Genomic DNA, 21,966 nt, shown 5'->3' with positions numbered 1-21,966 from the left:
GCAAGCCGAAGAATTTAGTTTCCCCGCGAGCCTCAGGGAGGAAATATTTAAAGATAGGGGCAAAGAAGCATCCATTGCACATTTCTCTCTAAAGCCTGAAGCCTCATCGCTTCGCCTCGAAACCCCGGCTCCTTCAGAATAAAAAGAACAACAAACCATCATGGGAGGAATTCCATATTCATCTAAAGGATGCTTGACCTGCAGAAAACGCAAGATTAAGGTCCGCACATTTTACTATTGCTTGGCAGCGTACCTGGTAGGGCTGACTGGTTTCGTTTCTCGTATAGTGCGGCCTTCAAATACCCGCCTGCATACAATGCATGAAGCGAGGAATTGAATGCGGCGGGTACTCTGCAAACCGCATTTTCATCAGTTATGACCAAAAGACGATGCAAGTACAAAATGTCGGCCGCTCGAGAACGGCCACGCCCAAGAGTCTCGACGATATCAACTCAGTCCCAGAGATACAGGAACAGCTTTTCGCCACGTTCATGGGTGCTTACTTCCCTGCTTGCATGAATGGAGACACTCATGTGGACTCTTGGCGATATCTCATCTCAAGCTTCCAAGTATTACCGCACAAGACCATGATGCTCCAGCGAGCGCTCTCAGCAATTTGCTGCGTGTATATCGGTCGAATCAATGATGACGAACGTCTATCTCATCACGGCATTCAACTTTATAATTCTTCGATGCTGTCTATGTCAAAGATGCTTTGTACGAAGACTCACAGTGAAGAATCCCTTTATGCCACTGTTATCTTCCAGATGATTGAGGTAAGTGATAATTCCCAAGGCACTGTTCTACCCCCATTCCAGGGATAGAACATAGTGCCCCTTAGTATATACACTACATTGTATTAACAATTTCCTTCGACTAGAAATGCATAGCAGTCAAAAATAGCACAGGCCCAAGCGGTGTTCACGGCTGTGCGAACGGCTTCGACCCCTGGGTATTTCATATGCAGGCAATGAGCAGCCTACTTAAGGAAAATCAGCACAAACTAAGCACCAGCCCCCTAATTAACGATGTATCCAGTAGCCATGCAAAACTAGCAATAGTCTGTTTACCCTACCTCTTTGGTTTCACAAAACATCAACTGACATGTTCAGATATATGGTATTTTGGCAGTCAGGGGGCCCGGAGATGATAATAGCCACCTCATAAACCCATGCCCTCAGACACCTCTAGACGACCTATTCGACATCTTCGTCACAGGTCGATCTCTCCTAGATGCAATCGAGGCAATGAACACATTACCCCTCGATGACCCAAAAATCAGCCCAAATGCCTGTTTTGCGTCACTCAAAACCATAGTGGAATATCGAGAACGAATAACATCTTGGTACGCCGAGAAAGAAGCACAAATCGGGGGCCCTCCGATGGTCTGCGAAGTGAAAGACACGAAATTATTCAACAATATGCTACTCGAGAATAACCCCTTCGGGTCAATTTACCGGTTCGCTTCATTGGATAATGCCAGGATTCATATCCTTTACTGGACAGCCATGAACTTCGCCCACACGCTTGTCTACAGGGCACAGATGATGGTTGTATCTGCCAATCACGCAATCTTCCCTGCTGACGATTTCCCCACCGACCCGTCAAACTATGAGTCGTTCGTTAAGGCGAGCCATTATATCGACCAAGTCTGTCGGGCCATTCCCTACTGCATGCAGCCGATGCATCGGATATGGGGCACGCACATTGTCTTTGGGACTATCGGCAATGTCTTTAGAACCTATATTCAACGACAGAGTCGGGAGAAATTTCTCTGGTGTCAGCGTGTTCTGGAGGCTGCTGGGGCACTTGGTTTAGGGATGGCCTTCTATTTTTCAGGAGTCGCGAATAGGGAATGGGTTGCCATGGAGGAAATAACAGAGTCGATGGTTCGAACCCCAGAATATGCGGCAAGTCCGGATGATCAATACCCTCTAGATGATCTGATTGATTCAAGTTCCCCGCTTTCTAGCGATTACTTTTTGCAGCCTGTCGATTTGCAAGTCGATTTCCAACTTGTAGAGATACCGGCGCTATCATTTGGAGAAGTCTGTCTAGAGCTTTGAGCGATCCCTACTACTGGGTAATTTCAAATTTTTGTTGTTTACATAAATTTCATGAACTTCTTTGCATACCAACATTGATTCTCCACAGTGACTATTTCAGTTTAAGACTCCATAGATGCGATTTTTTAAATGCAGTATGCAAGATGCAAGATGCAGCTCGAAGAACTCTTCGCAGAACCTTTCATGATGAAATCAACTAACGTCTACTTCTTCTTCGAGCTCGATCCGCCTGGAGCATTTGCTCCGCGGCGTTTATACTTTCGGGGGTCTTTGCGACTCATAAGTGCGCGATTCCTCGTTCCTTTTCCACCTTCCCAGAATCCACTGCCCGCCTTTCCAATGAGGGTTGCTCGGCAGATTCCGCAATTCTCTGGCCTGTATATTTGCTCCCGGGAGCAAAAGCCACTTATTTGTGTTAGCGATCGAATGAGGGATTTCGCAAGGCGGAATGACATACCAAATCATGCGATTTGCGTGCTCGTTTGGATGATCTGTTTCCGCATCGTGACACCTAGGCTTCGTGAGTATGTGTTCCAGTGAGTCTAGAGTAGGATGACATGTGGTCTTACTTGTCACATCGGAAAACTTTGGAGCAGCAACTGAATCTGTTGAGGATGAGAAAAGGTAGAAAACGAGGACAAGATCCTTTTGTCTACTTACCGGAACCAACGATAACTCTTTCCATAGTGCTGGCAGCGACCTCGTCGAGGTAGTTCCTGTCCAGCAACAATACCGAGTACTTCCTTGGGCTATTGAATTATTAGTATTGACAAAGGAATAGCCGGCATATTTACTCACCTTCTTCTTGAGAGCAAGGCCAGAGCGTGAAGAAACTGCATTTCATTAGTCTTCAAAGACCTTTCTGTTTGAAGCATGCGCTTACCTGCAGCACTCGACACGAGCAGGAACTTGACCTCAGGGATCTTGAAGACCATTTTGCGATGGCAGTGACGACATATAGCCATAGCACTTTCCGCGCGTACGGCAGACACGCCAGGGGCATGGTATTCTGTAGAGCACTCGGAGCAAGTGGGAAGGAAGTTACTTCTTCAAGTCAGTATTTTTCTCCATCAAGGCAAGTTAACGATGCGGGATGAAAGACCGACCTTGGGAGAAGATCCACAATCGTACAGCCCTCTAGATCCAGATAGCCAGCCCGATTGGCATGGGAATGCATCAACTGTCGCCGAAAACCTGGTATGTTTATTAGCTCTGTCACCAAAAAATAATGGATTCCAACATATCGCCTACCAATGCTCATAGAATTAGAACACTTTTTGCAAGACTCGACCTTGGGAGTATCCTTTGCGTCCTTCAGGTGAGGAACATTCTTGATATCCATAGAGTCCTTGCAACGCTCGCACTTAATCGTAACGGCAAGGTGGATCAGTTCCAACAACTCAATTCCATAGAGCTCCAAGAACGGGAATGAAAGTGCAACTCCCCGGCCAGGAGTATCCAGAGCAACGGGAACAGGAGCACCACCATCTGTCTCTTCGCCCTCCTCGTCTTCATCCTCATCCTCGTCGTAGCTGGATTCATCGGTCATGTCGCTACCACTATGCGGCTCTTGAACCGACCATTCGGGTGGACGTGGAATAACGTGTAAATGAGGTCGATCTCGATTTCCGACAGGCTCTGTAGAAATTTCGTTCTCTACCTGATGCGAAGTTTCTTCCTCGTCCTCTTGAATAATTTCATGCTGCATTTGCTCCGCCACCTCGGGAAGGGGAGTCTTCGCAAAGTTATGCATGTTACTTCCCAGATAGTTGATCTGCGAGACCAAGTTCAGCTGAGTGTTATTTTCGAACCATTGAGCGAATCCGGTTTCCACGGATCTCGCCTCTGGGCTATCGACTCCTTGGATCTCAATTGAGCTGTGCTCCAAAGGGTACAGCTGAGGGATCAGAAGCCTCACAGTTTTCACCGATTGAAGCGATCTGGGAAGACGATCTGGTTTGTTTGGCTGGATGGGAATGATGAAGGAATTCTCTGATCGTTTCTGAAACAGAGGAAGTCTTCCCAAACGGGCTTCGAGCTGCTTTGTGTCCATTGACCTCCGTTTCTCAGCTGAAGCTCTTTGTTCTGCTGTATACTTTGGTTGCACAGTAACTGGCTTTGGCTTCGGAGCTTGGGCAGGTACCCTAGTCTCGGGAAGTTTCGCCGGGGCGGAAGCAACCTTCTCGCTAGGAATCGGCTCTCGACTCCCAGAGTTGTCCCCGATATTGGCCACGAACGTCAGCTTCGGTCCCCTTTCCAGGGTGGTCAGCAGTCGCTCAAGCTGCCTATCGAGAGTGTTAAGCCAGTTGAGCAGGGTCCCTCGGCCATTGGTTCGCAGCGTGAAATCGACTGCATCGTCGAATCCTCTGCTGACATTTTGCTGATACGCTGATTCCATTTCGGGATTCGTGACGGCCAGTGTAGGCCGCCCCGTGCCTGGAAATGAGTTTGGAACATGCAATACACATTGTAAGCTATCCAACTCAAACGGGAAGTCCGGATCAGAAGGCGTCAATCCGAAAGTCAATGTGGATCCCTTATCATCAGACTTCTCCTCTGGGCGATATCGCCGTCTCAACTGATTAATCTGGAACTCCCTTGGGTCATTCTGCTCGATCTTCGAGACGGGCCGTTGAGGCTGGAAAGCATGTGATGATGCCGACTTTTCCTTCGGCTGGTCTGGACCGACGCTCAGATTCTGGACTCCAGTGGCTACACTAGAGTCGGTACTTTCGGAGCTATCAGCCGACATTTGTAATTTGGACGTCTGATCAGACTGAGAAGTATTTTGCTGGATAGCAGAAGCATCGTGAATGAATGGGCATTCAGCACCGGCACGACAACCTAAATCAAAGTTAGATATCAATATTCAAACTCTGGACATAGCGTTTGAAACATCGCAGCAAAATCAATCAAATCAAAGCACGATTTACAGCACCGCTCCCTCCTTCGTCCAAATCATGGACAGAAGGCACACCACTAGCCACAACTGGTAGTCATTGTCCGATTTGCAGTTCCTCCAATTCGTACATACTGAAAACAAAACCGAGGAACATAGACCTTCCACTTTCGTATACTGGATAGCAACGATCGCGCAAAGCAAAAGAACAAACTTCAATCCGAAACAGCATAAACCTTGCGCAAGAAACGTACCCTTCTTGGTTGCAAAATAGCGGCATTTGCCCCGTCGCCGGGAAGATGATTGGCGAGCAGTGCTCGATGAAGATGTGGCTGCAACGCCATGTGCAGTCGTCGAGGCTGCCAACTCATCAGTCGAGGGCAACTGTTCAGATCCTAAGGAGTAATCAACGTGAGCGTGTGATCAAAAAGGTTGCGGGCCGTCGTGCTGCCCGTCCGCTCAGCCCTCAGTCCAGTCCAGGCCAGAAACAATGCACAATGACCGCTCCGCGCGCTGGCAAAAGCACCTGCAGGTGGCGGCCATGACGGGAGGAGTGTGGCGGACGCGACAGGTGGGTTGCATGGCCATGGAAGGGGATATGGAGCTGCCACACGAGGGGCTCAAAATACGAAACGAGCGGATTGAGACCACGAACCAGAGCTTTTCTGTATATTGATCGTGGGGTCCACCATCCAGTTGAGGGCCTTTTGAGGGGGGGGATGAACTTACGATGGACCTGGGGCTCCGGACCCGCAGGGCTGTCAACTGACCCGTTCTCCATGTCGATGATGGGCCTAGCTAGAGCCGAATGAATGGGGGAGAACTGGGGGCGAAGAGAGTGCTTCAGGGTAACGTTTGAACTGCCAACGCAGAGATCGGGTGACCTTGCCCGGGATCGACAGGACAGATCTGCGGTGCGCTGGCCGCGGTGTGCGAGGAAAATCCCGGTTGGAGGGATGGTGAATTAGAATAGAATACGTAAGACGAATTCAGACTTTAGCAATTGGATGGTAGACAGAAATATGAAGGAAGGCGAAGGATCCAAAGAGATATAGTGCTGGGATGTTGTGTGTTGTGGCAGGTGATGCCAAGACTTGCGATGATCTCACGCCCCGCCATGATTCAACCTGACTCACAATGGTATTGGTCCCTGTCATTTTCTATCAACCACAATATTCCATAGGGAGACTCCATCGTGACTCACGATTTTCTTTATAAATTTTGTTCGACAGAAGAAGAATGTTCCATGATCGACAAACCCACCTGTCATCGCCACCGTTTAATGCCCTCGTGTATAACTAAGAGTGTACATAGTAGTAACTAGTGGGTAGAGACCCCGAACGAGTTCGAGTTAGCGTACTATCATCACGAGCAATGATTCTCAACCTCTGCCACTCATAAATCTGCATTGATCCTCTCCCCGCAGGATTTCTACCCCTGTGGGGAGGGAGGGTTGGACCTGGAGAAGGCCGCACAACATCATACGTTCATGCAGTCTGCCGCACGGTGATCAAAAATGACATACCGCATTAAGCGTCATTAAAATAGCAGAAAGTAGTAAGGCCAAGGATCGCGGCTGAAATATACAGGGACTGTTTCTGCAGTGTCGACGTTGCCAAGTCTATTCTTCCCGAATGGATAAGAGATACGTAAAAATATAAAGCAACTTGAAGTAGCTACTGCATATAACTAAGTACTTGCTATTGGTACTAGCAGTTGCCAGTGCTTCATAGTAGTATTTTTACGTCGCCCTAGAGTATACATCGCTGCACGGAATTACCCCATTCTCCAGTGTAGCAAACCTCCGACAACCTTATTCCAGCAAATAAAACGTCTACGGCAAATACTAAATTCTTCCGACCGAGAAAAAAAGGTCATCTCCGCATACTAAGCCCTCCCCTCCTGAACGCGGTTAAAGTTTACCGAAATTGGATGCAACAGGGGTTTGCGCCCGATTGTTTTCAGGAATCGCTGTTTTGGCGCGCTTGACCCCTCCTCTAGCACGGCCACATGGCGGTCACACACCTCGCACCTCAATCCCCAGTCGATACCCTAGCCCGGTGGCTGCGATAGACTCTGCTGGAGATCCGTCCCCGTCCCCGTCCCTGTTCCCCGTACGGGAGTACGGGGAATGCGGAATATTACGGGAGACTGTGTGTACAAAGTTCAAGTTGTGTTGGAGTACTGACCACTTTCTTCCATGACAGGCAATTCCGAGCAACAGCTTCCTTCTCCCCCACAAGTGATGTGCATACTCGTACTCCGTACAACTTACAACGTCAAATCCACCGAGTTCCACGGAGTACGTACATGGAGAGGTGTACAGTACAGAAGATACGGAGGAAACCAAAGCGGCAATGGATGTATTTATGAGACTCCACAGTGTAATACAAAGTGGCCATTAGCGGTATTCTATGAAAGATAAATCTCAATCGGGATACAACACTATACCGGACCTGGACTAGCGCCACGCCGGGAAAGCAAAAAAGCGAGCCGGATCTGCCTTCCAGAAAGCTTCTGGAACGAGCCAGCGCCAGCCCAAAAAAACCATGGAATTGTTCGTGCACCGCCCACGGCTGCATACGCACAGATGGTGCTGAAAGTAGAAATCTCGGCAGTTAGTTCGTGGTTCTTGGATTATCTTTTGGTATACGAGTAGCTCATAGCTTGAATCTCAGTGAGGTTTATACCCATCATGTACAAATTACATCTGTCGAGTGTAATTCTGACAATGGAGCCAGCTCTAGAAATCGTGATTCGTCGGAGGACAGAGCTCCTGGACTGTGCGTTCACGTGAGGCTCCGACCCACGCCGGTGGAGGCCGGGCGGATCCAATCACGCGTCGCGCAATTCTCGTTGTTGAACACACGTTATTGCTCGTACACTTAGTGCATTCTCTACATCCACACAAAGAGTGCATTTTTGTACCCCCACGGCGTCGTGTCAAGTCCATGGGGGTCAGGGCTTGAATTGGCAATGCCGAGTATTGTCCAAGACTCGGCATCCCACGCGATCGGGATAGTCGGGATCGGTAGGCAGTATACATGCATGCAGATACTATCATGTACAGTATGCAGTACATTACAACAGTCTACTTTGCATCCTTGCCACACACCCTCTCAGGAGGCTGAATGGCGAGCTCAGGAAGCTAGGAGAAAATTCGGGAATACATCCCAGACCATCACCGGTGAAAGATCAAAGATATTCCTATGCCGACACATTATGACGAAACCTCCCTGGAGAACAAAGAAAATAAGGTCCCTGCGCTTGTGACTCGGTTCGATCCCGTTTGACCAAGACCCATTCTAGAACCCCGTCGCCCAGGGCAGTCAGGACGCCGGTGTTTGGCCCTCGATCCGCAGTGGATGTCATTGAACAGGAGGCTTGGTTAGCAACGCATGAACACAAGACCTGCCCCCGTGTGAGAGAATGAAACATTCTACGAATCAGGAGATTTATCTCATAACTTAAGACAAAGAAATGACCGGAGGCTAGGATCTGCGACAAGTCTAGACTGATAGAAAATATCCTTGTAGTTCCATAGGTAGTAGTACATCTAAATCAAGCTCTTCCCGCAGCATCGGCATCCCGAGTCGAGTCCTGCAGATGTCAACCCAACCAATTCGCAGCCCAATCCACCCGAACTTTGTTCAAGCCCACAGCAAACTAAATTCACCTCTCACGGCCCTTGCCTGCCTCGAATTTTCACCCTTAGCTTCCTTTTCATTTCGTGGGGGTAGAGAGATTCGACCATGATGGACTCGAAACCCCACCCAGATATCCTAGATTCCCAAATGGCAATGGCGGTTCCGAAAACAATGTCAGTGTAAAACAATATCAGTACCGGTGAACGAGCCCCTCTTCAGAACGGCCGAATTCTGCGAATCACGGCGCTCTCCAAAATATCGGGCTGATCCACTGATCTCCACAATTCCCACTCGGCGGTTGACTACGGAGTACAAGAGAGCTGAGATCGAGCTTCCCGCACTAGCGACTAGACTCAGGAGAGCGTTGTAGTGGATATGAAGGAGCCGGGACCTTGCTGGATGAGGGAGAGGTGTATACCAGGCTTCTGGAGGTGGCTGGTTTTGGCGGAAAGATATAGATTAAAGGAAGCCTAAAATGAGTAGCGTAGCAGTCACTTAAGGCTAACCAGTACCTAGTACCTATCTATATAGTATAACTAATTGCCGCAACCCCGAAGTCCATCTTAAAAACATCGAATTGGGATCTTTCTGCAAGTTTGGTTCGTATCAAACTCAACCCCTCGCTGACTCCATGTAATCCTGTCAAAGCGGCCAGACCACTTTGTGCGCGGTACATATGATTGCGGCTCTTCGGTGAAGGGAATAATACATACATAGAAAGACACACCTCCTCACTGGTTGAGCCCTGGATACAATTCTCTATGTACCATAATGTTATGAAAGAAAATTTTCGTCCGCCCCACGAGGAATCGGGCCTCGCCGGACCAACGGCCAACCAGAGTGGCGGACGCGAGTTGGGGAAGGAAGCCGTCGGGCGTTTTAGGAGCCTGAGTGTGGGGTTTTTGGAGCAATTTTGTTTTGATGGGGTCCACTTTGGGCTGGATGCAACATCTCTGGGTTGTCGCCCAAAGGGGAAGCGTCCATAGCCTACTGATACGTCATTGGGAGATCTGCCGCGGTTGTGAAGAGTATAGTATGTATGGATGTATATAATTTGGTCCCTTTTTTAAGATACATAGAGTTTCACGATTTGGGAGATAATAGGATTGGACCAAATCTCAAAGATGGTTCAGATACAGATGGATCTCGAGTACAACATAATACTCCGCAGAGATGGAACAGCCAGTGGCGAAATGCAGTAAAGAGGATCCATCCCCTCTTTTCTCTCTGTCTCCCTCGCCTTTCCCCCGGAGTCATGTGTTCCTCTCCTGATCCACTTTTTTCGAGCCACATGACCATCACGGGATGACATCAAAGATGGCAGGACCATGAAATCAGACCAAGGTAGCTTACATCTTTCTCAGTGTACGGAGTTACGAAGTAAGGAAAGGTGGATATGGCGCCTGCAAAGGCAAAGGACAGATGCCGTGCCTGGATCGGGATCCAGGCCGACGGCTCTCTCTTCTCAGGTGACACCTTTCTGATGGAAATCATGCATCATAAGTGTCATAGTGAGGCTAGCTTTTGTCTCTACTCACAACCCCCCCCGGGGAACCTGCCCTAACACTTCCGGCAAAGTCTAGAACCTCGATCCAAAGACTGCTAGCACAGACACATCAGCAGCCCTGTTCAGCTCCCAGCTTGTGTAGATCGTACTTGGCCGCCAGGGATAAACGCCCATGGCTCAAAGCCAACAACTTTGAACTACTCCCCTCCCCCCCCTCTTCATTGGGATAATGGGTTATCGGGTTAGCTCGATAGGACTGAGCGCTTATCTGGTCGAGTCGCGGCGAAGCCACCACCACCATCTCACCCACACTGGGGCAGGTCTGGCGCGGGACTAATGTGTGCAGATGTCATGGTTTCCGCATGTGAAGCGACCTGTGCGACCATCCACGCCAGAGTACGTACCTGAGGGTGGGGAGGAGGGGAAGAAGGGGTGGGAAAGATCTGGATCTCATCGACTCCTCATCTCGGTACTTTTGTCCAGTTCGTCAAAAATAGATAGCTCAAGAGGTCTCGGACCCTAGATAGTCTTGACCTAAGAGTAAGTATGCAATAACTGTGTACACTGACCCTTAGGCTGTTTACTGTTCTACTTCCTTCAAATAAGTAGTACACTCTTATCTACATTATAGTGAAGAGATACAGATTCGAGGACCCTCCAAAAAAAGCAAATAAATAATAATAAAAACACAAACAACCACCTGACACCCCCTCGGCGCCTTACGATCTTCCCTTCTCCCTGGTGTCGGGACCGGGAGCCTGCTGCTCGATATCCTCCTAGGCAGGTAGTACTGCCTCTCTTTCAAGGCGAACAGAAATAACCAGGATCCCGAGCGGTTGGTCGAGGCGATAGACTATCTCGTCACACATCCAAAGACCCATACTATCAGGTTGCACGCCATCTTCCCATCCTCCTGTCCTGCCCTGTCTTTACCCAATCTCCCATGTAACCTGTAACCTGTAACCATAATTTAATCACGACAAGGGCTCTAGCCTTGTCCTTGTCATCTCCCCTCTTACGTGTCAGCGCCACCAAGCCCTCCTGCAGAACCGCCGGCTTTCCCACATGATACTTATCTGGCGTCGGTATGAGCAAGGATTGCGCGCTCCGGGAAACCTTTTGCGGACCTCTTGTGCATTCAGATTCGGGATTGCCATGCGGAGTATCCCTGTCATGCCAGACGTAGTATGCGAGTCCACCGCCAATTGAATTGACTGCGTGTACGTAGTTTCTTGCTAGCTACTAGTAGCTTGTTAGCTGTCTCTCCATAGATGTATGCATGTACGTTGGGTGATAGTTCATCCACAGGTTATGCCTACCCAACTACCAAATAAACTTGAATGACAATTTAAAAGTAACTTAATAGTGAATAAAAATTGAAATGTAATTAAAAGTAGCTACGATTTATATAACTAGTTCCTTCTGCACAGAGCTCCAGGGCTGCTACAGGGATCTCATCTTCAGAATCATCCAGACCGCTAATTACCCAATGCATGGCGCCAGCCTCTGGCGTTGATCAAACATTCACAACAATCTATTTGACTACGCCCAGGGCCAAAAGATACGAGAGAATGCACAAGGGGGTGTAGCTTTTTTTTTTTCGGAGGGAGAATTTGCGGAATTGGATAACTGGTTTCATTGATTTCCAGAGTTTTGGGTGTTTGAAATGCGCTTGGGAGAAGAGACATGAGGTCGCGTAGCGTACATGGGACAAGTAACTCGGGGCTTGCATTTGCATGAAGGGCCCGAGAGACTTCGAACAAGAAAAAAAAATCAGGGAAGGAAGCGCATGGTATCTGGTATCGAAAATGGAGGAAGTAATTGGGGGGGAATGGAAATTGAAAAAAAATGACCCATCCCAGCAATGAAAAAAGAGATTCACAGGGTAATAAAAGATGCTCGCATGTTTTCCGCCGCCTCCCGAAAAGATAAAATATCAGGGAAAAAAATATTTTACGGCATGCGCAGTGCAAGATGAAGTCGCTGATGGAAGACGAATTTTTTTGGGTGAAACTTTCCGTGGCAAAGAAGACAAAGCCAGTAGGAAACGATTTGGAGGACATATCTTGGGAAGATAGAGAGAGCGAGAAGGAATTAAAGTCCGTGGTTCATCATCCATTCGAGGGGGGTTGTTGCCCGAAAGTAAAAAAGAATAAGAGGGACGTGGCATATGAGCTGTACATGAAATATTAAGTTCGTAAGGGACAGAGAAACCCCCCCTTCTTCGGTCGTAGGTGTAGTCCAGACAGAAAGAATCCCAGGGACAACGTCCAGCGAATGCTGTATCAGGATAAACACCTCCCTAACCCCGAAAGCCGATGAGAAGACCCCAGTTCCAGAAACGATGAGCCGTAAAAGTGCGCCTAGATGCAATGCATGTTCATAATCGTGTCGGTGAAAATAACTCGCTGTCGCGAGAAAAAATCATGAGAAGAGTTGCGAAGTAGTGAATAAAAAGATATGACAATGGGTTTGTTTACCACCCCTTGACGTGGTATTCCCAGGGGCCGAAGTCTGTCGCGTAATTGGTCCAAGAGCCGTTCTTAGCGAGATCCTTGGATGCTTGGTTGGCCGCATTCGTGTCCGCAGTCCCAGATGGGCCACCTCCGGGAGTCTGGTGAGGTCCTTTCGGGCCGGGGTACTCCTGGAGATTCTTCATGTCGTGGGTGGTGTGGCGTCGCTTGAACGCATTGGCGGTCGCGCTCTTTTGCTGGCGCTCCCAGAGAAGGTGTCGGCGAAGGGACTCGGTCAATTCGGTCGCAAGCATGTTTCGGCGGGTGGTACGTGGCGAGTGAGCGACTGACTGAGGTCCAGGCGCCTTCATGCCGATGGGTTTGGATCGAGGTACGTCAGGACCACGCATAGTGAGGCTCTCCTCGTCATTCTCGGGGGGCGAGGTAGGGATAGATGGGCCATTGGGTGATGTCAGGCGAGATCGCTGTAGGGCGGGACTGGACCGGAATGCGTTTCCATTCATGTTCATCTTGGTCGGCTGGTGCATCATCATGGTGAGGAGCGACCGGCGGGATACCAAATTCGGACGAGAATCCACCCGTTGGAACATCTCCGGTCGTTCGTCAATGCTCGCAGTGCCACTTTCGGTAATGGAGTCTTCCCAATCGGAGTCTTCGTCGTCCTCGATGGCGCTCTCGGAGACCTCGTCGTCGGTTTCGATGGCATCCTCGTCGGCGCTGAGGGGACTCTTGGAAGGTCGAATGGTCCGGGTGGCAACTTCATCACTAAAAGAGGCAACCTTCTTGGAAGAACTCGGGTTGCTAGTGGTAGGTTTCAATGACGATCCATAGGGCATCTTCTGTTGTAGTGCCTGCGGGCGGACCATGCGGTCTTCAAAGGAACTCTCATCATCGTCTCCGGAGGAACCACCGAGCATAAACATACCTCCCTTCTTCTTAAGAGGGGACGGCTTGAGTTGAGTAGCACTGCGGGATGGGCTCGGGTCGACAGACAGCTTAGGTTGCGACCGAAAGGACGATGAGATATGCGACGGAGAAAACCCCCCGAACAACGCTTGGAGACTTGATCAGTTCAGGTCGTGTCGGAAGGACGCCCGATGAAGAAACACTGGTGTCGGACGCATTGAGTTGGGCCGTATCACTGTCATTGCCTTCGGGGGCGGTTGTTGAGCAAGATTCGGTCGATTCACGGGGAATCGGGGAGGGCCTAGGGGAAGGTCGAGGGAAATGAGGGAACCTGACGAACGGTAGAGATCGAAGGAGGAGTCGGAGTAGGAGTCGAGGGTCGCGGGGTGATATCGACGACGGGCGCAGCAGGCTCGATCGTCGGGGTCAGAGGCTCCAGACATTTCCGCTCTTTGATGTTGAGGACCATACGCTCGAGGTCGAGCGAGGTGATGTGCTTCTCCTTGCCACGGCCGAGGCTAGACAGGGAGTCTTCACGTACCACGGCGGGTCGGTAGTCAGAGAATTGCGGGCGCTTGATATGAGCTTCAATGCGCTCGGCTTGATCGGACGCAGCCGACTCAACACTCGCGGAGAGCTCCGGGAGATCGCCAGCATCGGAGCGCAATTTCGGGAGGACCGAGACCTCACTTGATTTCTCGGGCTCAACGCAAAAGGTTTCACGGGTCCATAGACGCCAGCTTAGGTTCTCGAGCCGACGGCCTTGGTCCATGTAGTCGGCACATTTGGAGAATACTACCGGTATAACGTTAGCCATCATTAGCCCTGAGGGCATTCACGCAGTAGAGCACTTACCCATCCACATTCCATGAAGGCTTTGAGCATTGGCGGTGTCGACCTTGTGAATATTATCGGCATCCACCGTCAAAACCGGTGTTGTTAGAGGCATGTTAGCGTCGCCACAGCTACTGATTGGCAGGACTGTAGGTTGAGAGGAGGGAAATTGGTGTTCCGGGGTCGCCGTATTCCCCGAGAGTGATCGTACGGCGGTTGGAAACCGTGGTAGAAAGTTCGTAAGGATTCTGCGGTTGAGTGGAAGGGTCTGAAAATTCGAGTTGGAGCCGTGCAGTGTGGTGCACAAAAGGGTCAAGAGAGACAGAAATTCAAAGCTCTTGGGCTACAATTCGAATATGCCTTGGGGGTGAAAGGCTGAGCTGAGACGGGATAGATCTTCGCAGTCGCAGAAAGAGTGATCGGCGGGCGAAGGGAATTTGGAGAGTGGGAATTCGAGGTTGTGTTCGATTAATCACGGCGCCACCGAAGTCGGAAGTATGGAAACCCGGGGGGAGATAGATACCGGAATGAGCACGGAACGCGTTCGAAAGAGGGATTGTCGCGTTTCGAGATGGGATAGTAGGGGGGGAAGGTGACGGGGTGAGTGGATGGTGAAAGGTGAATGGAGAAGGGAGAGAGAAGGAGAAAGAGGAGGAGCGGAACGATAATAAGAATGATGGGGGCGGCAGTGGAGAGCAGAGCGTAAAGTGTGTGTCGCTGTGAGTAAAGTAGGAGAGGGGAAAAGTGGAAATGGAAAATGGAAAATTCGAATTTGGAATTAAAAAAATGATTTATTGCGAAAATGAAAATTAATCGGAATTTCTTTTTGGGGAAAATTCAAATTGAATTAATGGGAAACATCGGTATTTTTCGCAGACGATACAGGGGACTACCAGCACTCAGTAGCAATGACTAAGCGCTCCTCATAAGGAAGGCCTGGGAAAGCCTGGGAAAGCCTGGGAAAACTCAGTCCATCACGGGGCCACTCTGCTTACAGCTAGTGTATGTACGGTATACCATACACTTCTCTGTCCATACTCTGGTAATCGGTCGTACCCCGGTATTCTCTCGTCTCCACCCAGCTGCCTCTTCCGAGGTCGCCCCGAATTGGTTGAATTTGGTATCGAATCGTATCCAACGGGTATCGGTCCCGTGACGGCCACCACAGTACCGGTCTGTTTCCGGTGGTGGTGGTGGTGATAGTGTATACCATGGAATCGGATTGGATCTGAGTAGATCCAAGGCAAATGCAACTAAAGAGATCTCACGGGGCAAGACGCAAGACGCAAGACGCAAAACGCTACTAGTACGAGTAGATACTACAGCCTATACTAATTCAAGTATCAAGACTACGAGTACCTCGGTCAGAAGAGAATGATGGACAGGCCCGAAAAGTCTTTAAGAACCTGTGACCTGTGACCTGTCGGGGCGAAAAAAGGTACAATGTATTTTCGTACTGCTTCGGATGCAGGTGCGTACCCTAAGGGGTAGGTGAACGGATAATCCGTGTAAATCATCTTCCCTACCCCAAGGGCCCTCCTTTCAACGCCACCCAAACTCAGGTCGTTTGAGCACTTGCCCTCGCCACTGCTGATTTGTATGTACACTTTGGGGATATCTGCGCCTCAACAGACCAGTATCGACTGACCGATGAACTGTCGCATTGTAGACTATTGGTCGCCTAAGAACTTCAGGTCCGGCTGACTCGTCTACTGATAGGACCGGTTAAACTATTTTCGTCACGGATGCTCCCTTTGGCGTAGACTTTCCTGGATTCCTCGTACTGTAGGGGACGGACACGGGGAGGAAGCCTTTTCGTGGGTATGGGGAAGGCTTAAGCTGATGTGGGAAGGGGGTGGGGGCTGATTTTGGTGCGAACTTGGCTTGGCGATCTCAGGAGTACTACGGGGTATGTACATGCATAGCTACTCTACACTAGAAGATATTTCTGGCTGAATTAGCTGAATTAGCTGAACTGCAACTCAACTGGCAGAACTGCAAAAGGACCCGCGCGCAACAGGGAATCTTGGAAGGGATGATTGTATCCCAGCCCGCATACCGGGGAACCAGCACTATACTTCCGATCGCCCTGCGCGCTTCGGTTTGAAAACGACCAAATCGAGTGGATTTTGAACTTTGTGCTTCTATTGTTTTGGAAGGCTCATCAGGCGCAGTGGCCACCCCAGGCCTTTACCGCCTCTTTGCCCATATCTTCCGAGATGCCACATCCCAGTCTTGTCTTTATCCAACAGGACACGGCAGAGTGTCACAGCCCGTAGTCACGAGCTTGCCAGCTGGCAAAGGGGCCTTTGTGATATGTAGTCTGTTTTGGTTTTACTTTTTACTTTGGGAATTTTGGAATTTTGGAATGATTTGTTTTATTTTATTTTACTTTGATGAAGATGATGCTTCCACTAGACCGGATAATTTCATTTCTTGGTTTGGTGACAGTTCAACGGTTCAACGGTTCTACAGTTACTGATGGCAATAGCACAGAGTAAAAAAGCCCTCATACAGAGGGAACGGCAAACCTGGAGAGAAAGACTATTCTTTATTATTTTGTTTTTTTGGACTCACAGTGATGCCTCCGCGAGTGGCCCGGACTGGCGGAATGGCCAAGTCAAACAAATCCATACCCGGGGGTGGGCTCTCGCTTCCCGGGGCGTTGGGAGGGAACGCGAACGCCCAACTTTTACCCGTTGGCTCACCCGGGGTACACATAGCGCCTAGCACGTTTCATTCATCATGTGAGGAGGAAATAATCAATAAACAAAAGAGACGGGTGAAAATGTGGACCATAATCTGCTTGTTCTTTCTTCCCTGCCTCCTTGTCCTTCATCATCTGGGGTTCTCTGGGGTGGGGGGGAGGCAAATTGCGGGGGACCGGCCGTGAACAGTCGGTCTGCAAGGCAAAAGGGAACTCGGACTGGCTCCACAATGTGGTCCCGAAATGCTGACTTTTTTTTTCTCCTGGTCGTTTGATATCGGTTTCCAAGGTTGCCTAGTCTGGAGCCAAATAGGAGTCCTCCGGTGGGGTGGTTAGTTATGCTTCAAGTTGGGGAGGGTGATGAATCTTGAACTTGAACTTAGACTGTTTGTATATATCGTTACAACTACGGAGCTGTTACTTACTCCGAGTCCTAGGTGCAACAATCTGACTCGGTCTGACCTGATTCGCCGAAAACAGTTCCCTGGGATCTAGCAGATTATTCCCTGCGGATGTGGAACACAAGCCGATCGATTACCTACAGGATGCAAAGCACTCAATGACTCGTGCAGGATCCAGTTGGAAAACCGCTGACTTGCCGTTGATTGCACAGAGGCCCGTCATCATCTTTCGTGGTCATCTCCATCCTCAATGCTTTGATGACCTCAGAATGAGTTCAGAATAGCTTCTTTCCAATTTTCGACTCAGCAGCGAAGTCTATCAAATCTAGTCTTCCGGCCTCTGTGGTCGGGGGGTACCAGGGTGACATTGTCGATCCTGCATCAGGCTCGATCGACATGGACCCAACAGGTGGATCTCAAGAGAAGTCGCGGTATGGACTTCCGTAGTGCGGAGGACCCCCCCAAAATTCTACCAGGCCCTTCCTAGGATCATTTTGACAAGGATTTGCCCAGGTTCCTGATCTTGTGTTCTGTATTGATGATACGGTCTATCTGGACGAGTCACACCCCCATCTACAAGGGATATTGTCACGGAAAAATCCAGGCCGAGGATCAACCTAGGTAGGCTGGGGAAAATAATGCCGAGGCGAGGTTGAAGAATCTATGGAGTCATTTGTCGAGGTCAATATCTGTAATTTAATTGCATACTCCGTAGAGAGCTGTCACACGTGCCGACGATAAGTAATGCGTTTTCCAAAGCGGGTGGACTAGGAGACGAATGGGCACGCCCTGGTTACTGTACGGGGGCGTACGGGTGGTATTGATTGACTGACAGGTGGCCGGGCAGCGCGCTTCAGATCGTACGCTCGTCGATCCCATCACGCCAGGGAGGTAATCCAATACTGACTACCCCTGACCGTAACCCGCGCCCACAATACTCCTTAGTAAGAGATGACACGAACAATCCGGATGTCGCCGTGAGTGGCGAAACCGAGTTGACGGTCACGAGCTTATTGCAGTCACATGACGCCAGGAACGCCCTCGGCAGGGGCCTGTGACGCTGACGTACTTTTGCCTTTTCTTTGGTGAAATTGGCTTTCATTGGATTCTCACGGCTTGAGCTGGTGAAGCCCGCATCGCATCCCGTCAGGGGGCGATGCGGGATGCGGCTTCGCCCTAGGATTACCCGTTGCTTGGGGCTGTGATGACAGATACCGGTCGGATCCAATGATGCGCACCAGGGGGCTACCCGGTCAGGTGGGCCAGTTTTGTAGGCCCGAGACTTTAGATTCCAGGGGAGTACCCAGTGCTTGATTCGTATTATTGGCATTGACTGAATGGGATACCCCCCCGATCGGACCGCCTGCAGCAGATCAATCGGACCCAACTATATCTATGTTTGGCCAGGGTGCCATTTCTGATTACGTGCAGGCTGTGAAGTAGACAATGCCTCGCATCCTTGGGTTCCTGAACAAATGAATCAAATCATCATACTACATATGATCAAATATGTGGCTGGCGCTATTTGGATGCCCCAAAGTTCAGTCTAGCCCGGGACTGGCTGACGGAACAAATAGCCACAACATTAGTTGGAGTATATGTGGTATTAAGATGTGGTCACGCGGGACTGTCCAAGTATAGCGGCTCGCCTCAGCGAACCAAATATGGAGCCCTGGAAATTGTTATACTTCCCTGGACAAGCTGCGATGGCGGCAATTTAGAAACTTTCAATCAAATAAAGCTCGCCCACAACCTTGACATGACGTGGACGGCAGAAAGTCAAAGAAGAGAAAAACGCCTCAGTAGGCGCTGTCATTTCCCTTCCGCAAATAATTTCTATCCAGTGCAGGTGCCGTAAGGACGAGTCCTGGAGGCACCTGCGTGCACACAGAGCAGTGATGAGCGTACGCCTTGGGATATTTCTTTGTACCACATCAACAAACAGATTGGCAAATCACATTCCTTAATGTAGCCGCCCTATTTCCGGGCCGTTTCCCCGGTCTTTGGGCGACCATGTGCGTGAGGTTGGAACGAAGGGTTGCAAACAAGGGCAAAGAGGGAGGTCCGTATTTTTGAGGCTCATAATTACTTCCCCCTCTGTCCTGGAAGAGAATTGAGAGAAACCCGTACGACGGTCTTGGTTCCAATCGCTGATTTGTTTACGCAAGGGATATCTGAGTCCGGGGAAGGGCGGGCGTGGAATCCGAACATAGTTTCTAGACTTATAGGGTCATGTGAAGGCCTCCGCTCATGGACGCGAAGTCAATCTGCATTCATACCAATAGAAAATCTATCTGCACCGAATCGAAATTTATGCTTTTTTCGCTTTTGATCCTGAATCCTTCCTTTGCTGGAGGCGGCTTTGATCTGCTACCACGGCATCGTTGTTCACCTTCGTCATAACCAACCTTAGCCAGCCACTACGCATGATAAGCGAATAAAACAAAAAGGTGTGATTTGATGATCTATGATCTTTATTTCTCTGCGACGAATCGAGATCCCTTCTGTGTGTATGTATCTACTCCGTACATGGATTTCATTCTTGTGGGACTGGCTGAAACGGGAATGGGTTTCTCGGGCCCTGTACCCTCAGCCGGATGCAGGACTTGCATATCCGTTGACGATCATTTTCATTTTGACTTCCAGGGCCAGCCTCCTGGGCCTTGCAATCAGTTTGCTGGGGAAAGCAGCCCGAGACTAGGTTCCCCAACCCTTCCAGATGTTCCTCATTGCATGTGTCTTTGGGCGGTTAAATTCAACTTCATACTCGATTAGGCTTTCAAGAAGGAACATGTAACACCAGGCTGTCTTTTGTTAGTATGAAAGTTGATTCTTCGGGAATATTCATTGGACTGTATCAAAGAAAAGCTTGCCGTTCATGCTCGAAGGTACCATCCCATCTTCAATCTCGATGGAACAGGCCTGTTGGAACTCCCATTCTATTCCCGTTGACCCTGGCACAACCCTGTTGCTCATCCAACCGAAAATAACAAGAACAACCCCCATGCTTTACTATAGAAAGTTGGCCCAGAGGTGTGATCGGTGGGTCATGCCCCTTGATTCGGATGCGCAGGCGACAGATATGTGAGCTAATCTGCGAAGTCCGTACTCCGTGCCCCTCGTTTTGCAGATCCAGTACCCAGGTATTTGGAAACCCTAGCATGCCTTTGCATCCATTCCCCGACATAGTGGATCCACGTTCTGGCTAGACCCAAGCCTTTTTTCTTTCTGTCCTTAGATCTGGTGCCATATGCCTTGCGACAGCCACCTGATCATTGATGATGCGAGGGTGCTCCATAATTCACCTTCGTTTTCATCTTCTGCTTTCTGCGTTGATTCTCTTTACATCGCCTGAGTGATATTTGGAATGAAAGTTGAATATTTTCTTTCTGGGGAGGGTTTACTAGCGCATTCGCCATATTCTTTATCCATTCACCCTGAGCTGACCTCTTACCTAACTCAGTTGAGACAATGAATTGAAAATTATGCATCAAATGGTCGAGCAGATGACCTTTTTTCTCACTTACAGATTCTCAACATGGACCACCAAACACAAATACGAGGCCTAGAATGACGCCATGCGTTGAAACTCCATTGTTGAAATCAGAGGGGTGCTAGTTATTGCTTTTTTTGTACTCATCGATTCTCTTCAATTCGCAATACACACCGATACTCTGAGACCTTTGGTCGCAACTAAGTGCGAGAAGAAATTAACAGGCAGCCAATGTTATCGTCCAATAGCAGCCAAGTGGCCTCATTTTAGGCCATGTGCAGCGATCACCTAACATTAGGGGCGGCTATCTTCTGACAGGTCGTGTTGCTTTTTCTCACTGGTAGATACATTGGCCGGCTGCAGCGGCTCCGATCAAAGACCTGTTCAATCACGCACGATCGGGTTCACTTCGGTGTGATCGTGGCTGGTTTGGCTTGGGCAAATCTGGGATAGCCCCTCCTTTGTTTGCTGATTGTGGCCCTGTCAAGGTCATGAGGTACCTCCCTGGTCAAGATCTAGGCCCTTCTCTTTGTCGATTTCTCTCTCCCCGTGCCCCTGGAGATCTCAATATGGGGCGGCAAGATTGACAACCATTGAAAGACGCCAGGGGCGCCGCGGCCCAGCCTCGTTGCCGTTGCTGTCTGATTGTAGTCGTTTGACAGGGCGCCCTGTCCCCTCAGCCTTTTCCTTTGCCTCTCTAAACTGGTGATTGCAACGCTCTATGGATTACGATCGATTCTCTTGGCAGACGATGGCTTTGGTTCTACCCATGGTGATTCCAGTCCGTCTGGCCATCCTGATCTATTTTCCCGCCAACCATAGTAACGGACGGGTGCCCGAGATCACTCAACTTGTTGGGCGGCTTATGGCTTCCAGTGCAAGCAAATCTGGCCTAGGAAATTGCCTAGGTACCCTACTAGTGGTTAGCAGGCCCTCTACATAGAAGGAATTCCAAGGAAAAATTTATCTAGTAGTTCGATCGCGAATCCTTGTATCTGTTGCAGATGGAATTGGCGATACTAGCCTCTCAAC

General features: G+C 49.6%; 3 protein-coding genes across 3 annotated transcripts; 1 reads left to right on the top strand and 2 right to left on the bottom strand.

Moving 5' to 3' along the window:
- Nucleotides 1-320: 320 nt before the first annotated feature.
- N7481_006105 (uncharacterized protein) lies at nucleotides 321-2,066 on the top strand (the record flags this gene model as incomplete). The annotated part of the gene is made up of 3 exons (XM_057265324.1): nucleotides 321-776; nucleotides 881-1,060; nucleotides 1,182-2,066. 3 exons carry the CDS (start codon nucleotides 321-323, stop codon nucleotides 2,064-2,066), a joined length of 1,521 nt encoding a protein of 506 aa, XP_057123044.1.
- Nucleotides 2,067-2,269: 203 nt separating this feature from the next.
- Nucleotides 2,270-5,746, bottom strand: N7481_006104 (uncharacterized protein; the record flags this gene model as incomplete). Its single annotated transcript, XM_057265323.1, has 9 exons — nucleotides 2,270-2,471; nucleotides 2,524-2,577; nucleotides 2,727-2,815; nucleotides 2,865-2,899; nucleotides 2,950-3,110; nucleotides 3,173-3,260; nucleotides 3,318-4,910; nucleotides 5,220-5,360; nucleotides 5,695-5,746. The coding sequence occupies 9 exons, from the start codon at nucleotides 5,744-5,746 to the stop codon at nucleotides 2,270-2,272; spliced, it is 2,415 nt and encodes an 804-aa protein (XP_057123043.1).
- A 6,849-nt stretch (nucleotides 5,747-12,595) lies between these two features.
- Nucleotides 12,596-14,448, bottom strand: N7481_006103 (uncharacterized protein; the record flags this gene model as incomplete). Its single annotated transcript, XM_057265322.1, has 3 exons — nucleotides 12,596-13,647; nucleotides 13,836-14,294; nucleotides 14,355-14,448. 3 exons carry the CDS (start codon nucleotides 14,446-14,448, stop codon nucleotides 12,596-12,598), a joined length of 1,605 nt encoding a protein of 534 aa, XP_057123042.1.
- Nucleotides 14,449-21,966: the final 7,518 nt, after the last annotated feature.

Source organism: Penicillium waksmanii (assembly GCF_028829765.1).
Source record: "Penicillium waksmanii strain IBT 27052 chromosome Unknown utg000005l:1.0-5232799.0:1.0-5237142.0, whole genome shotgun sequence".
Taxonomy (NCBI): domain Eukaryota; kingdom Fungi; phylum Ascomycota; class Eurotiomycetes; order Eurotiales; family Aspergillaceae; genus Penicillium; species Penicillium waksmanii.
Note: the sequence above shows the minus strand (reverse complement) of the source record. Positions and strands in the feature narration are given on the sequence as shown.